Source organism: Hippoglossus stenolepis, chromosome 12 (assembly GCF_022539355.2).
Source record: "Hippoglossus stenolepis isolate QCI-W04-F060 chromosome 12, HSTE1.2, whole genome shotgun sequence".
Lineage (NCBI taxonomy): Eukaryota > Metazoa > Chordata > Actinopteri > Pleuronectiformes > Pleuronectidae > Hippoglossus > Hippoglossus stenolepis.
Genome location: NC_061494.1, coordinates 9,613,358 through 9,630,912, shown reverse-complemented (window position 1 = coordinate 9,630,912; position 17,555 = coordinate 9,613,358). Strand labels below are relative to the sequence as shown.

The following is a 17,555-nucleotide window of genomic DNA, read 5'->3' as shown; positions in this document are numbered from 1 at the left end:
TTCCAACAGCACCTAAACCCCCCTGGGGACCCGAGTGTGAGTGAGTGTCTGTGTGTATGCCTGTCTGTAGTTATGAGGGCCAATTTTGGTTGAATAGCATCATTGTGAGGACATTTTGGCTGGTCCTCAAAATTTCAAAGGCTTGTTCGTGAGTTCAGACTTGGTTTTAGGGTAAGAATTAGGTTAGGCTTTAAGTTGTGTTGGTTAAGGTTAAGGTAAGGTGCTAGGGAATGCATTATGTCAATGAGTGTCTTCACAACTATTGAGAGACGTGCATGTGTGAGTGAGTGATTGAGTGAGCAGTCCGCCTCGCTCCAGGAGAGAAGAGATGCTACCTAAGGATTCAACACGACTCGCTAAAATGCTAAAAACCAGCCCAATGTCCAACCAGCAATTCAGGAAACTCTGACTAGCGAATGAAATAAACTTGAAGGGCAAATTCAAATGGCACAGAATAAAGTTGACCAATTGGGTGGGCAGACTAGAAATTCTAGATCTGGGCCCGGCCTCTGGTATAACTACTGTATTTCCTTGAATAAAAGTAGCCTATGTACTCAACTAAATGCCAAGGCACTATGGTAGCTCTGCAACAGTCCTGAAATAGTAACCAAAACTTTGTTAAAGCAAATGAATTGATTCAGTCAAGTGCTTTTACCTTGAAATGGGTACAGGAAGTGGTACAGGAAGGGGTTTGTGTCATAGTCGACAGATATCAAAATTGAAACTGTGGTGAAAGATAATTTTCACTGTCAACTTTGCAGTGAACCTCACACAGAGAAACTCAGCGAGACTCTGACTCTCTGGAAGAACATGTCTCACACAGGCAGTGTGGCTGCTCTAACGTGATGGCATGGGCGCTGAAACGAAAAGCAACATTCTCCATGATACACATGCGAAACTGATGTACCCAGTGTGGCCTGTGCATTATAGTACTGTGAGTTACAGACTGACTTATTTTCCTTTTTTTTTGTTCCAGACAACTTTATTTGTTGAGAAAAATCCCGACGTGAAGAGGATTTTAACAAACAACTCAGCAACCCTTAAACTTTCAAGCAAGAGGCAGATGTATGGTGCACCAACTTTTAGATTAACGGTTTGATTCATTCCAGATCTCAAACTGTGTCAAAATATATCTCGCAACAGGTATTTTTGTCTCGCCTCACTGTGGGTTCATTACAGCAACAAAGACACAGGACAGGAATGACAGGTGACACTGTAGTTTATTCATTCATACAAATTTGATGTGTTATTGGCTGCCAGCTACAGAGGACTGCAGGCCCTAAAAGGTACTGCATCACTGAACCATAAAATGTTCCCATCATTCGACCACATAGAAAAGACATACAAAGTAATTGCACAGGTTGATGTACGTTTGACGTACAATCGGTTTCCCTTTTAACACTGAACTATGGGGAATTGTTTGGAATATAAGGCAGGGGGATAAATAACTTCTGACATAGCCAGAATGGTTGATGGAATGTGTGTTTCAGGAAAGACTGCAGCAGGACTCCCTCCTCCAATCTTACTTTGAAAAGTTCATATTATATCAAACATGATTCCTACAGTTGCAACAAATGCAATTAACTACAGTAAAAGAAATAAATTGTTTTGGAATGCATAACTACGGTAATCGTAAGGCATATTTGGCAGTTTTGTGTAATGTCCGCGGTATACTTCTGTCAGACGGACGTTCCTTCCTTCAGTTCCACATATTCGCCCTTCAAAGTGGAAAGAAAAAGATCAGAGTCAATAAACAAGCAGTCTAAAATCATTTCAGCTAGAAACGTGTATTTGTAGTCTTGCCAGTGTTAAGCCCTGAGTCCTCTACTGGCCAGCATATACCTGCTGTTGTAAAACAGGTATAAGTTTTTTCACCTTGCCCTCCAGGTGCTCCTGTAGTGTTTTCACTGTGTCTCTCTCTTTGGTCAGCTGCTCCTGTGTTGCTTTGAGAAGCTGCTGGAGCTTGGTGGCCGCCTGGCCCAGGTCTTTGGACAGCTTCTTCTCCTTGTCTAGGCGCTCCTGTGGGGACAGCAGCAGAAAGTTACTTCAAAGCTAAAATTGACACTGAATATATGGAGACCCAACGTCTTTAATACTCAAGTTCCTCTCCTGCATTGACAAAACTCCATGAAAAAAATCTCTTAATGGCCTTCAAATGACTTTGAAACTCTCAGACCTCGGGCTCATTTGGTATTCTCAGATCTGTAAATATGCAAATTAGCCAACCCTATCTACCTCTACCTGCAGCTGAGGCGTGTGCTTGTAGAACATCAAACACATGACCCTCTGCTTATTTCCTGTTTAGGTAGGTAATATACAAATGTTTGAAACATAGAAAAGTAATTGTCATGGATCAACTAGCTCTGACTTAGCTACCATAGCTTGCAAAATACTGTTAATTTGCTTCACTTGGCTTCTTCGTTGATGCCCCTTGTAATAGCAGAGTCGGCTGTCACCATGAAATACAATGGTGAGAGATTAAAATCTGCATTAAATCAACCTGCTATTGTAAAATTAAGTGAGGCAATAATAATAGTAATATGCTGAGTGGATTGTTTTATCCATGCTCAATAAATTATTTATGTTATACCCAATTTAATATTGAACTTGGGTCTCCATTAAACCAAGTGAGGGTGTGTGCTTTAGAGATTTAGATATGTAAAAAAAACTAAAAAATGTCAACACACCTTGACCTGAGCAACATCCTCTGAGTCAGTTTGTGGTGACTCTGCAGAAACCTTCAGAAGATCCAGCTGAGCCTGAAAGTCTGTGATAGTTTTCTGGGCCTGGAAGTTAGACAACACACAGTGATGTTATCCAATGAGAGTGTATTAAAAACTTTCTTGTGTGACAAGACTAGAAACCAAAAAAAAGTGCTTCGTCGATGGCTACCTGCTCAAACTCCTCTGAGAGCTGCTGCCCCCGAGCCTCCTCCCCATGCAGCTTCTCAGTTGTCTGACTCAACTCATTCTGCACCTGATGGTAGACAAACACACAATAAACATACACACTGAAAAACGATTAACGCATACATGTGTGTACGCAAGCATTCTCATTCCAAAGCAGCAACAATGCACTCACACACACAGAAGCTGTTCTGCCAGTGTGCCAAGTTAGTTTCCTTTCACACTATTTCAGGTGTAAGGCTCAAGACAAATGTTACATTTCTGTTGCTGTTAAGAATCCTACTGAAATTATTGAAAAAACTAAAAGGAGGAGAGATGTGCATGCGAGAAAAGGTGAGAAAGAGCAGTGTTAGAGTTATATCCACTCAGTCAACGCAAATAATGGTTAGCACAAACAGTTGCTGTGTCTTGGGAGAACTGGACGGACTGGAAAAAACGCTTTATCATCCGTTGCTTAGTATCGGTGTATTGTGACCACATCCTTGATTTAGGACTTTGTGGTGTCTGTATGACACAGATCACCAAAAACGTGTCTAACAAAGTGTGGAATGGCAAGTCAATAAAATGTGTCTTAGATTTTTCTATCAAATTGAACCAAGCTGATTTAAGAAACTATTAAAAAAAAAAAAACACAAGTGTCCGAGTCACTGTCCAGTACTCTCTGACAGGAAGTTAAGGGTGCCCTGTGACGTTTGCACCCTGACCTGACTGGGTTGAGCCTCAGCTGGGCCATTCTGTTCGCTCTGAGCCCTCATCGTGACCTCGCCCAGTTGCTCTCTGACCTGAAACAGGAAGCCGTCACTCGTCACTGGTTACATAACCTCCATGGGTCCCCTTTGTGTTACATGTCACTGAAACCTTACTGAGCTGGATGTGCATCAAAGCACTGGATTTTACACAAATTCCTTGGCATGTGACATCTCAGGAAAAAAAATGTCTCCATCTGACCTCCGTTACACTGGTGTATGAATAAGTAAATACTTTCTAGATGATGGGAAAGCAGCTTAAGTCAGTAAAAGTCACCTGTGAAAGCTCCTCCTTCTGTGCCTGGGATTCCTTCTGGGCCAAATCCAGCTGGCTCTGACACTCCGACAGCTGCAGCTTCAGCTGAACATAGAGCACAGCAGAGGAATGAACAGATGTCAGACAGATACTGTTCTACATGCACCACGAGGCTGAACCTTAGAAAGAATACCACAAATTACAACATTTCATTTATTAAACACAAAATCTTGTCTGAATCGGAATGTTTATGCCCTCATGTATATCAAGTATTTACAAATTCCCTATGATTCTGCACACCATCTTAGATCATCTGATAGTGGCCTTCTGGTAGTTCAGAATGACTTAACCAGCTACGATAATGATGCTTCTGTTGCCGCTTTTAAATCCCTTCTTAAAATGTTCTTAAAAATGCTTTTATCTTTGTGAATTTTAATTTGTTATTTAATTATATTCCCGTTTTATCGTTTTGTGACACACTTTGTAACTTTGTTAAGAAAAGTGCAATACAAATAAAGTATATTATTATCATATTATTATTAATGCCTCAAACTACCCACATATCCAACAGTAACAGGTATATACAGTATTATTAAGTCCAACACACAAATACTCATTGTTTGTGATGCGGAAATTTTGTTTCTGATATGAACAAATATGGAAAATAATTAAAATGATGGACTGTTCTTTTAAGATCCTCCATCTGTGTTGCTAAAGAACAGATTTCTTTATCCTTAGTTTGTATTTTAGTTAAAATGTCTTTTGGGAATACAGGTCTAAAATTGTATTAATATACAAGTTGACCTCCTTAACAGGTGAAGTTGCACATAAAAATTCAACAAAAATTGTAATATCAGCATTGCCCGTTTCAGTGACGCTGCTGTAATCTGTAGATTTAATTTTCTCATGTACCTGCTCCATCTCCTCTGAGGTTCCCTGGTTGTCTGACTGCTTCTCCAGCTGAGCTTCCAGAAGCATCATCTGCTCATTCAACTGCACAGAAGAAGAAGAAAAAACACCACATTTAGAAACTGTTACCTCAAGTGACCATTTAAACTTGTGTGGGTGTGAAAAAAAGTCCCACCTTATCTACACTTTGATCTTCAGCCTCCAGCTTGCTGACTGTCTCCAAAGCCTGGTAGTGCAAAGAGGGACACATCAGTTTAAAGAAATAATTTAAGTGGACCCACAAGTGGTGAAGAAACATTTAAAAGAAGAAGTGAGTTCAAAGAGATATAACTTACCACCCTCAGCTGTTCCTCTGAGTCAGCCATCTTGGACTTCCATACCAGCTCTTCCTCTTCTACGCTCTTCTGCAGATGTTTCAGCATTCCTTCCTAAAGTAGACGGCACCAGGATTAAATGAGCTGCATATATTTTCTCCATAAGAGGTGTACAGCACCTCTTTTTCATCCTGAGATATTTGATTTCTGTTAAGTTCAGTTGCGTGTTTGAACGTCATCAACATGCTCATTCGCCGTGATAATTTCCTGCTGTATTCTCACATGGGCTCACTCTGACAGTTTCCAGACAATCTACAATTGGGCTGCCAGGAAAAGATGCGGAAATATACGGATCATCTGACTCCAGCCCAATTCATGCTTCTGCGTCAAAACTACGCTGTCGGTACGCAAGTAGCCTACGCACGGGCCGAGCATAACTTTTTCTTAAAGAACTGAAATGAAGAAAAGTCGTCCGTTTTCCTCCTTCAGCTCGAAAATGACAGCTAGGCTACCGGAAATGGGATGCTACCAATCACAGCTCTAGCTGTATGCGTCGACTCGACAGGTAGGTACATTTTTTGGGAGGTGCAAGTCATGAAAGCATTAATTGGGCTTCAGACATTTGCATTCTCACATACAGCCCCTACGGAAAACACAACACCCAACTGAGAGACGGATTTGTTTTATATCATTAACATCATGATGTCAGTCACGTACTGTTTCAGCCAGAACTGTCCTGTACTGTTCACACTCAGCCTGAAGGGAGCTGTGGCTCTCTTCAGCCTCCTTCAGTTTCTCAAGTAATGCCTGAAAAAAAAAAAAACACATTCAGAATTTTGCCAGGTAAATTCAAACCAGTCAAGGTAACAGCAACAATTTAAAAAAAATAAATAAATAAAAAAAAAATAAAAACTTACTGGCAACTCTGTGCTCGAATCTACCTTCTGGCTCTGCTGGTTCAGAACCTCCTGAGCTTTCTGTGTAAATTCTTGCAACCAGTTGGACTAAAGGAGAAAAGCAGATAGGAATATATCACTTGAGCTATTTTCAGCAGAATAATGAATAAATTAGAGATTGAAGATTATTCAGAAACTCAACCCTTTTCTTACCTGCTCTGTCTCTAAAGGTATTTGTGGGAAGAGTGTCTGGAGACTTTCTTTGGTTTCGCTTTGAAGAGCAGTCAGTTGTGCCATGATGTCCTGGTTCTGCTAAAACAATGAATGACAATCAATAATCATTAAGTTAATTAAGAGCAAAGCAGTCTTTGATTGATAAGCCACGAGTGTGTACACACTTACTCCATCAGTGGTCATCTGTTCTCTCACTTCTCTCAGTTGCTCTTCTAATGAGGTGACGAGAACATCCTTCTCACTCAGACTAGTGGCAGAACCAAAACAGACGCAGAAATTGTTTAACAACAGAACCAACAACAGAACCAACAACAGCGTGTGATGGATCTTTACGTGTGTTCAGTCGTTTACCTGTCCTGTAGTTGAGTGAGTTCTGCAGAGCCATCTGACTGCTGAAACAGAGACAAGAAGCAAATTAGTTATTCATTGTTCTGCAGGGAACCTCAAGGAGCCGAATCAAGCAACATAGCCAGAGGTACACTTACTGCTGAGTTCTTAATTTGCTCCAGCTCTTCTTTAAGGCTCTGAAGTTCCTCCTGTAGCGAGGTGACGACACTGGCATCCTCACTGAAATCACATGCAAATTAAATACAGCGAGAGAGAGATAGATAGATAGATGTAGACTAAGATAAGAGATAGAAAGACAAAAGGTGTAGAGCGATAGTGGTAGTGAGATGGAGAGAAATATGGAGATACAGAGATGGGGATATAGAGAGAGATGGTGCGGAGTGATAGAGAGATATAGTGATAGATAGAGATATGGAAACATAGAAAGAGTGATATAGGTGGGCAGAGGTGGAGAGAGAGATCGATACAGAGATAGAGATAAAGAGATGGAGATTGAGAGATAGATGGAGGTGGATAGAGACAGAGATATAGAGAGATGGAGAGATATTGATGGAGGGATCGAGATACACGTTTAGAGAAAAAAGATGGAGAAGATACAGAAATAGACAGGGATAGAAAGATATAAAGACGATATATAGAAAGGTAGCTACAGCTAGAGAGATAAGAGATAGAGTGGGATAAAACAGTAACCTACCTCTGGTTTCTTTGTTCAAGCTCAGCTATAGTGTTCTCCTGTAAGAAGACAAGATTGTTTGTGATTAGCATCTACAATTTTCACATCTTCGTATGAATAAAAAAAATCTCCCAAAGTAATATAGAAGTGATTTAATCAAAAGATATTTGTAACACTTACGCCAGCTTCCTGCTTTGTCTGCAATTGCTTCAGTTCCTCGTGAAGCGTGCTCAGCTGGCCGTCTTTTTCCTGAAGGCTGCAGAGGGGGCACAGAATCTAAAGTCAACGGAACAGCTCTGGATCTAATGTCAACTCTGATAAAAGGAGGAGGATCAAACCCTTACCTGAGCTTAAGCTGTTCCAGTTCTGCAGCATTCACCTGCAGCATCATAAATGACAAAAAGCCTTAGGAGTGACTATGTGGGGTCAGCTGTCTGGCCATTTAAAAGTAAAATTGACACAGTATGTTCTACCTGATTGTCCTCGTCCTCCTTTTTGTTCTGACTGGCTTCCAGCAGTGAGTTGATGGAGTCCACCTGCTGTCCGAGCTGGCTTTTCTCTGCCTGGGTCTCCTCCAGCTGAGCAGTAAGGGCTTCCACCTGAGCAGAGCGCTCCCTGACGTCAGCCTCCAATCTCTCTGTACGCTCTTGGAAATCTGCAGGGAGAACACACATCACTCAACTTTTATGATGCAGCCACTGGTCACAGAAAAATACCCTAAATGTCTATAATGTATTATTTGTTCTACTTGTTGCTGTCATTTAACTAACAAGAAAATAAACTGAGGCACCATCCATTCAAATAGGTTTTAGTTTTAAAACAACGATCTTCTTCCATACAAGTGTTTAAGCTCCACAACAGTAATAATTCCTGTGAAAGACAGAATCTGACCTGAGATTGTGCTGATTTCCTGCTGAGCCTTGTCCAAAGTGGCCTGCAGGCTGCTGCTTCTACTTTGTGTTGTTCTGAGCTCTTCGCACACTTCCTCCAACCTCCTCTGTAACGCCTGCTCGCTCTCTGCATGGCCAGCCTGAAATAAAATGAGCAATATAAGTCAAACTGCAGAGGGCAGCAAAGAGTCGCTGAATCACCCTCTATAAAGCATTACTTCACAGTATCAGTGCTTGTAGTCCTATTTCCACACTTAAAGACAAAGATAATAGTATATTCACAGATTTTCCAACAAAGGGGCAACCAAAAAAAGTCGAGGCTGTGTAACATGACAAAATATATTTTAACAGCATGTTTGGATTTCTTTCAAGGAAGTGATTTTTTTTTTTTTTAAAAAGGAAGTGTTTTGTATGAAGTGCTTTGAAGATTTTGAGATAATTAGTCTGCATTAACCTCTGCAACAAATTCAAATCTGCAAATTGTTGACGATTGATCACAGACTGTTGGCCTGAGTGATTGCATAATGTGTTTATAGACCTTAACCTGCCAGAAGGGATGTTGGTAAATGACTAAACCAAATGAGGACTAACTGTCAGGAAGTGTTGACTCACTTACGCCACATAACTCGTGACCAACGGCAGTCATTACTATGAGATTGTGTAAAAGCGAGAACAGTAAATGAACAGATAATGTAAGACAGGGATGCACTGCACGTCTTGAAGTCATCAGAAAGACAAGTTGTAAATAGCATCACACTGTTCTTGTGCTTTTACGGCCCGTTAGAGCGGGCGGGTGAGGAGAGATGCTCGGACACGCACGCATTCCAGCTGGTGCTCTGAAGCATTTTCCCTGCAGGCCCATTATTGTATGGCTGCATTCCAGCCCAGCCCTGAGCGCTGTGATTACAAGGTAATTAAATTTACCATAACATTACAGGGCTGGGGGATAAGTGGGAAAAAACTATGCTTGCATTTTTTGGAGACTACAACTGAATGGCCACTCAATGAAAATACGGCATTCGAAAAACTAGATTAAGTTGTGGAAACTTGATCACGTCCAAAGTAATTTATAATGGAGATGATGTGGTATTCCCACAGCAGATGCCAACCTGCAGCAGGGAGAGTTGCTTTTCAGCAGCGGAGACCTTGGCCTCCAGCCCTTTCCTGATGTGCTCATCAGCAAGCAGACTTTCCGTCTTCTCTCCGAGATCCTTGGTTAACTTTGTACATTCCTGACGCAGCTTGGCCAGCTCTGCATTTTGTCTGCAGCAGACAAAAAAGAGAGATACAGAGAGTCAGAACACATGACTGACTACCATACAGGCCAACTACTCCAAACATGACTCAGAATCTGTACATACTGTAATACATTTTCAAGTGTTACTGATATCAATATGAAGAGCTACACACATGTCATTCAGCACTGTTCGTCATTCGTTATTGTGACAGGGAGATACTCACTTGCTCTCTGCTTGACTGGTGGCTTGGTTGAGGGCATCGCGGAGAATGGAGTTCTCCTGCTGTAGACGGGCAAGTTGGGCATTGGGGCCTTTTTCCAGCTGGTCCTGCAGGCTGAGGACCTGGAAGAGTTTAAAAAAAAGGTGTTTTAAACAACTGGAAATATTGGACTTGCGTTCCTTGCTTGGCATTTAATCTATCTCAAGAACAATGAATTTCAAAAGAGTAAAAACCCTTAATAATAAGTCAGATTATGGGCAACAGAAAAAAGGAAAACTGTAATGTATTTATCTGAATTGTAAATTAAGAAAATATAATAGTACTAACCTTTGCATTGAGCTTCTGAGTCTGGGCTACATGGTCCTGGTAACTGGCCTGCATGCGAGCTTGGAGGGCGATCATTTCCTGCTCCCTCTTACTCAGCTGGGAACTCAGCCTTGTCTCAACGCCGGCAACCTTGGACTTCTCAGCAGACAGCTCCTGATAAACAGACAGCATATTCAGACTCACCGTAATATATCTGTGGCTACAGAGCCAGTATTTCATGAAGTGACATGTCTCTACAACTATTTGATTTATAGTACAGGAATGTATCATTCCTCACAAGAGGAATTTAAAGTTTGATGAGGACGATGTAGCTTCTGACGACACGAATGTTCTCACTTTTTACTATTCAGGACAAGACCACATGATAAAATAAAGAGTGGGTAAAATCTAATTTTTTCTTTAATATATATACAATAACCACCTGTCCTTACATCGAGCACCAACCATAGTGTTTATGTACAATATCTTAAAATATACAGGACAAGATGCTCTTGTGATAAACCATGACCTCTCCTCTACTGCCACCTATAGGCTGACATATATATTACATGAGATATGTAACATCTTATGTAATGAGTGGGTTACAGTGAAATTGAGTGAGCTTACTGTGTTCTATGATAATCGTGTTTGTTTTAGTGACACTATCAGGACAAAAGATAACAATAATTGTCTGTACACTTTCATGCTCAACTCAGACTTAACACTTTCAAATTTGGGCACCAACATGTCTTTTTCTCCGCTGCCACCTGTGCCACAAAGTGTAGTCAAACTACACTTTGACTCACTGGCAGAAAGGATCTAAGAACAGAAGAGATTTGCATCCATCTGACAGTAGGGGAATCTCGCAGGGCTGCCAGTATGGCCGTACACCAGATGTGTATTGTGGCAGGAATTTGGCACCATCTGTGACACTTCAAAGTCTAACCTTGGTGAGTTCTCTAAGACGGTTCTTTGCTGCAGAAGCTTCCTCCTGTTCTGCCGCCAGCTGTTTCTCCCGCTCCTCCACTTGTTTCTTCAGCATGGCCACTGGGTCTCCTTTTTGAGCGGCCTGAAAATATGAATGTACAGATAGTGAGAGAGAGAAAAATGAACTCAGTGAGCTATACGTGCTTTGCACCCTAACCAGGTCTTGTGGGTGTATTTTTCCTCATCACAGCAGTTTCTCATACCATGTGCCAGGTGTCCTGAATGATGCCAACTTTCTCGGACAGGATCTCGATGAGCCTATGTGCCTCCCCCTCACTGAACACCATGCTACTGATAGTGGACACCAGAGCTTTGTAGGGCAGGTACAGCGGAGCATCAGTAGAATCCACCACTGCCACTAAAGCGACAAAAACAAATATTTACAGTTTATTTAAAGTTTGAAACTACTGAGGCAGGCAGTTTTAAAGGCGATAGGCAGTCACAGTTAAATCTAAATTCCCACATGGCGTCAGGAAAAGGACAAGGTTGTGACTTGTCGTAGAGCTCTGGGACCCCGTGCAGCTTCGGCTAGCAAAATGATGGGGCACTGTGGCACCAGGCAGAGCCAAGCCTCGGGCAAGTGAGATCTCCAACCCCCCTCCCCTTCTTACCCATTGTCAGGACACTGAGAGCCTTTGTCAGCAAACAAAACAGGGCAGCGATGTTTGGACAAGCTGGCTTGCTCTATGCCCTCTAGAACTGAGTGCCAGACATTACCCACTACTGCCATTGGCACAACTTTCCACGGATACGGGCCTAGAAGTTCATCAGTACTGACAGGGTATTACTGCCTTAGATTGAGTGTGTGAGCATGTGTGTTGTGTGTGTGTAAGTAAGTAAGTAACTCAACTGTGCAGACATGCCCCCATTCTAGCTCTAAACATTCAAGTCTGACTACTATCACCAGTGTTATGGCTAATGTAGTTCCTGCCTTGACAACCATTTCCATCAATTCAAGGGAGACGGCTAATTTTAAACAATGCTGGTTCTTGCTTGACAACATATTGATAGACTACAGTGACTTTGTAGACTAATCTAAGCCTTGTTGTGCGGAGAAGGGATTGTGGGTAACTGTAGTTTGCAGTGACTTGCAGAGGGTCCCAGCTGAATGTGACAAGTAATAGCAGTCCTGTGCATCAAAAAGAAACAATGAGATACAACAGGTGAGGATATCTGGCAGCAGCATTAGCAAACTTTTTTTTCTTAAATGCTGTGAAATTATTGGTCTAAAAAGCCTCATAAATGAGTAAGAATGCTTATACTAAAAATGATGACAAGGGGAAAGTTATAAAGCACTTAGAAATCATGTAGTTGTAATTTCAGCATATTGGTAATGAAGGAAATGGCAAGTTGTGTAATGACATACAGTTACTGATTTGTCTCCAAAATTGTAAGTGACATCTCTACAACATCAGCTTACCAGGCTCACTCTTTTTCTTAGAGGACTTCTTCTTGGGCTCCTGTGCTTTTGCTTCAACAACAGGAGCCTGCTGTGATCCCACAGGGGGCACTGCCATCACTGGGACCTCTTTGGTAACAGCCTGCAGCACTGGGGCAGTCTTGGATGGAGCTGGTGAAGACTTGGCTGGGGCTGCTGCGGCCTTCGCTTGTGCCGGAGCAGATTTGGCTGGGGCAGGGGCAGACTTAGCTGCAGGGGCAGACTTGCCTGGTGCAGGGGCAGACTTAGCTGCAGGGGCAGACTTGGCTGGGGCAGAAACAGGGGCCTGGGTTGATGGAGGGGCTGCAGAGGACTTGACTGGTGCGGGGGTAGACACTGGGGCAGGGGCAGCTATTTGGGTTGAGGCAGGCTCAACCTTGGCGACCTTCTTCTTCTTTTTCTCTTTGGGAGAGGGTGCAGGTGAAGGCTCGGCAGCAGGAATTGGTTCAGCGGCAGGTATGGGCTCAGGTTCTACTTGTGCTGGGGCAGCAGCTGGCTTAACCTCAACAGCAGGGACAGGCTCTGGGACAGGTTCAGGAGCAGCAGCTACAACTGGGGCAACAACGGGCTCAATGACTTCTTCAGCATCAGTAGCCTCTTCTGTTTTTTCTTGCTCTGGGATCTTTCCATTGGGCTTGTCTTCTTTCTTCTTTCCACGGCTCTTCTTCTCAGACACTTTGTCCTTCTTCTTTTTGTCTGAGCGACCAGACTGTATCTTACCTAACTCTCTACGTTGTTTAGCGAGGGCCTCCTCATAAGAGGTCTCCTTCATGGAAAAGGTAGAGACGAGGGCAATCCCGAGAGCCGAGATCACCATGAATCCACCAAACACCATTATCCCAAGGGTCTGGGGGTCGTAGATATCCATTGTTCAATTTTAGTAAACCTAAAAATAGAGTGGTAGACTTGTTAACATATTTGCAAAGTAAAAAGTGAAGAAAAAATGTGAACAACTTGAGGAAGAAGTTCATACAAGTAATTCAACATTCCTCTGTGCCTAGGCAAAATGAAAACTGACAGCTGCTGTATTAAGAGCAGCTGGTGAGAGAGAATTGTGATGAATTCTGCACATCTAGACTTTACCCTCAACCGCCTCAAGGTGTCTCTGTTACCCCATTAACCTTTGCCTTGAGGCAGGCTACATAATGCAGAACAGCCTATCTTATCAGCAAACAGTGCAAAGCCCCTTGTCATATGGCTTCTTATCAATGGTAAAACATGTGCTAATACAGCTGGAAAAAAAAAAAAAAAAAATCACTCAATGTTCCATCTCTTACACAGCGTCATTTTAAAGTCCAACACTGAGCTCTCTGGCGCAGCACAAGCACTGAAACCAACTGAGCCAAAGTAAACACTCATATATAACAGTCCCAGGCGGAAAAAAAAACATTCCCGAAACACATAATGTTGACGATCATTTAGGAAACGTGTCATAAAAAATGGTTTACAACTTCAAACATGTAATTCTCCGTATTTGTTTATCAGTGTTTTACTAAACAGAATGATTGAAGTTATTTGCACATTCAAATTGTGGTTAAGGTTGTAGGGTTATGCTTTATTATTATATCATCGTGCAAAATAAAATAGAATACAGTGGTTTGGTATGAAAATGTAATTCTACAAATCAGCAGAATGCCCCATTTTTTCATAGAGCCTCTGTGGGCAAATTGCCAAAGCAAACACTGCTGAAAAATGACTGGAAATCATGTAATCACATTTAATAAAAATGAAAAAAGTATCAGAGCTATAATAGAGTTTGGTGCATGAGTGAAACACTGAAATGAACTTACGGCAGAGAAATAAACCCAAACCATGGACGCAAAAAAATGGTTACAGACCAAAAGTACATAGTTACCAACCACTGGGTGGTGGTTAATGTTAATTTCCTGCCCTGCAAAAAAGAAAGAAAAAAAGACGTAGCTTAAAGGGTCTTTCAACTATCCCTTTAAAGCTCTTAAAGGCTCCAGTCACAAACCAGAATGTCTAGCCTGCAGGAGAGGAAAGTCGACTGCTCAGGGCACTTAAGAAGCTTTTTTCTTTTTTTTTTGCAACACTATTAGTTATATCCTTGTTTTTATTTCAAATGAGGGACAAATGCAAAAAAGAGAAAATGGGGGGGCTTAGCAAAAAAAGGCCAGCATTGTGACGTGGTATAGTAGAGAACTGCTGAGCTGCTTCAAGTGTAATCGAAACATGAGTCCAGAGTCCCTGTTCACAGCAGGGTCTAAAAGCCACGTACAGAGAGTTCTGCCTCCTAATCTGTGATGTCACACGTCACTGTATCTCCACTCCGACTTAACTGACAAAGATGATTTCAAGAAAAACTGAATTATAGGGAGACTCTCTGCAGATGAAAATGGATCTCAAGGTTCATAAGAGGCAGGACTATAAAATGAAACTTACTATAGAGCAACTTTTAAACTATAGATCCCTCAAAACTACAATATCTGGCTTTCATTAGTGTGCAATGGCCAGCTACAAGCGAGGCATTGGACATAGAGTTCTAATAAAATCAAATGAAAATATCAACTTTACTCATGGGAGGTAAAACTCATGAATGCCTGCTGGATTTGATTTTCCTTTTCGGGGTGATACACATGTTTCATTATGCTTGGTGTTAAGACGGTAAGAATAAGAAATGTTCGTACAAAACCACACACTTTTTATTCCAAACTTTAATACAAAAACAATGACTTCCAACAACTTGCATGACAGTTTGTTCAATATGAAGCTAACATGAAATGAATAAAACCGAGACCACAGCTGGAAAAGGCCTCGACTCTTACTGAGACACGGAGGACACCTCACATCGTAATCCTTTCAGACGTGCATTAACACTCAGTGTGTAAATGTGCCATTACTTATATGTTAATGCTTTTAGTGGTCTAGCGTTTTAAGCTAACACTGTGAATCAATGAACTTGGCTAACGTCCTGCACATTATGGTTTAAAGTGTCGGGTTACGTAACAAAAGATGAACTACAAACGCTACAATAAAACCGGAGAGCAAACATCTAGCACGGAAACGCTGTGGAATAATTTCCACAGTAACTTTATTCCGCTGTTTTTCCATCCCCCCTGGTAGTTAGCAGGAGTTAGCTTCCCGGGCTAGCTAACGGTGGATCAATGAATAAGAAGGAAAAATCCGGGATTCCCACACTTACCTCGCCGGTGATGGAGCTGCGCAAAGGGAAGGAGAGCGGGCAGAGAGCTGCGTGTGGAGGACGAAGGGACTTGTGCGTGAAGCTACCTGCTGGTCCCGCTGTGTGGCTCAGTTGCCTTTTCTTTCTTCCACTGGTCTCCCTCTCGCTCCGCTGGAGAATCCGTGCTCCGCTGTGAAGTCGTGGCACTTCGAGCTGGCTAGACGTGCTGGCCCCGTGCCCCACACAGCGACCAGCGACCGACGGCGCCTCTGATTGGCTGGAGCCCGCTGGAGCCGGAAGCGGGCACGCCGGGAACTGTAGTCGTCTACGTCGACGAAAAGCGAACTCTCTGAGTCAGAGAGTTTTCAAACAAAGGTGGTTTGTTTGATCTGGGAAGTAACGGAGCAAAGTTACTGGAGTAAAGTGCTGCAGTGAATCTGTTTACTGGGCCCACCGATCCTTCTTTATCGTTTTTAACCAGGTACATTTCACTGGTTTTCATGTTTACAGGAGCAGTTCGGTCGTTTAAATCATATACGACTAGAAACCTTCTGTCTCAAATAGGTTTTATTTACCCAAGGACAATTACACATACATTTTGTTGCTAGTTTCCACAATGCCAAATAAATACATTTAAAAATATGTACAAATTAAATAATTATAGTACTTATGAACAAGGTGTGTACATTATCAAGGTAATAGGCTTGTACTCAGTATATATATACTTTGAAAAGGAATGTAAATGAATAACTATTCAAAGAAAATAGTAACAAAAATAGTAACATAACAACATAACAATAGTAAAAAGTATTTCTGTCTGTTTGTATATTCAGTAGTCAGTTCTGTTCCAGCACTGAGAGAAATATACAATATCATATTATTACACACTTTCTGACCCAATTATATTTAATTTAGCTATAAGGGCAATTACACATTCAAACACATTAAACAAATGCATGGGAGAGGAATAATAAATATTTCTTGAAAGCAATGCTTTTATTCACTATTTCCTAATATACTGTCATTAAGTTTTTTTGTTTGTCTCCCTGCCGGATCAGATAATTAACATCATTGCACACTCAAATAATGGCTTTACAGCCAAGGCAACAGGCCTTTCAGAACTTGTCATCGCCTGCCACACCTGAAAGGTCAAGCTGCAGGATATGATTGTTAGCATTAGTGACGTCTGAAGCTCTGACAGTACATCTTGAAAAGCTTGTTAACCACACCTTGCTTTATTTGAACGCCCAAAAAAGTATCACAGGGGAATAATAATGAAATTGTATCAATGCAATTAAGTGGCACAATGAGCACCTTTGTGAGTGATTATTAAAATATGATGCTTGGGAGTTCTGCCAGTGAAATGCGGAGGTCAGACGCACTTATAATGGAACAGTTTTCTGTCCACACCCTAGTTCATATGTATATTCATAGACATTCCTTACACAAGCTTCCCTTGAGCACTTGTCGCTATTGTCACAAATGTTCTTGTAAAACTTAAAGTAAAAAACACCTAGGAAAAAACGTTCTAAATACTCCCTCATGTTAGATCTACTCATTTCCATCAGCTTTAAAATATAACAATAAAAAATTAAATTTTCAACGTGTCTTTCCTGTACATACAAATAAGCCTCATTGACAGTATGATTAGCAAAGTGTTGTTTCCTATACACTGCTGTACCAAGTGACTGACACACCAAACCAGTGTTCTGCCAAAACATTGGAGCGTTTTCATCTTCTGCAAGTAAAAAACCACAGTGGGTGATTTTGACTTCCCCTTGTGTTGCTGCTGTACCTGGACATGTGACGTGTGCAGCTCCTGTTCGCTCTTTTGCTAATATTTGTACAGTGTGACGATCAAGATGATAATTGGCCTTTTACTTACACGACACAGGATCAAACAGCTGTAAAGCAAAGGTAATTAAATTTAAAATAATTCTGTTGTGGGATGAGATAAAAAATAATCTTGATGGTCTGTGTATTAATCTGAATTTGGGTTGACATTCTGTATTTGTGTTGGTTGCACCAGAGAAAACAACTGAGCAGGGCAAG

The 17,555-nt window shown here is 41.6% G+C and overlaps 1 protein-coding gene across 5 annotated transcripts; it reads right to left on the bottom strand.

Annotated features, from left to right (window-relative positions):
- Positions 1-1,201: 1,201 nt before the first annotated feature.
- rrbp1a (ribosome binding protein 1a) lies at positions 1,202-15,755 on the bottom strand. 5 transcript variants are annotated; one of them, XM_035172774.2, is made up of 27 exons: positions 15,525-15,755; positions 12,344-13,247; positions 11,127-11,281; positions 10,883-11,005; positions 9,958-10,110; positions 9,634-9,752; positions 9,282-9,435; positions 8,174-8,312; positions 7,756-7,937; positions 7,627-7,661; positions 7,463-7,538; positions 7,304-7,341; positions 6,747-6,828; positions 6,613-6,650; positions 6,430-6,508; positions 6,241-6,339; positions 6,049-6,135; positions 5,849-5,938; positions 5,153-5,245; positions 4,993-5,043; positions 4,821-4,901; positions 3,930-4,013; positions 3,611-3,688; positions 2,893-2,976; positions 2,688-2,786; positions 1,876-2,019; positions 1,202-1,718 (listed from the first exon to the last, which is right to left on the bottom strand). In XM_035172774.2, the coding sequence occupies exons 2-27, from the start codon at positions 13,227-13,229 to the stop codon at positions 1,680-1,682; spliced, it is 3,288 nt and encodes a 1,095-aa protein (XP_035028665.1). In that variant the 5' UTR covers positions 13,230-13,247; positions 15,525-15,755; the 3' UTR covers positions 1,202-1,679. The 5 variants fall into 5 exon arrangements, with proteins under 5 accessions (XP_035028665.1, XP_035028663.1, XP_035028666.1 ...); XM_035172772.2 differs by having other exon boundaries at positions 6,613-6,653; positions 15,525-15,754; XM_035172775.2 differs by having other exon boundaries at positions 6,241-6,336; positions 15,525-15,754.
- Between the last annotated feature and the right edge of the window lie 1,800 nt (positions 15,756-17,555).

What these genes read in the sequence shown, in the direction of transcription:
- rrbp1a (XM_035172772.2), bottom strand. Translation starts at nt 13,229, where the DNA reads ATGGATATCTACGACCCCCAGACCCTTGGGATAATGGTGTTTGGTGGA. An exon ending in TAAGAAAAAGAGTGAGCCTG is followed by an intron (nt 11,282 to 12,343) that starts GTAAGCTGATGT and finishes TTGTCGCTTTAG; the next exon opens with TGGCAGTGGTGGATTCTACT. An exon ending in GGACAGTTCTGGCTGAAACA is followed by an intron (nt 5,246 to 5,848) that starts GTACGTGACTGA and finishes CGTCTACTTTAG; the next exon opens with GAAGGAATGCTGAAACATCT.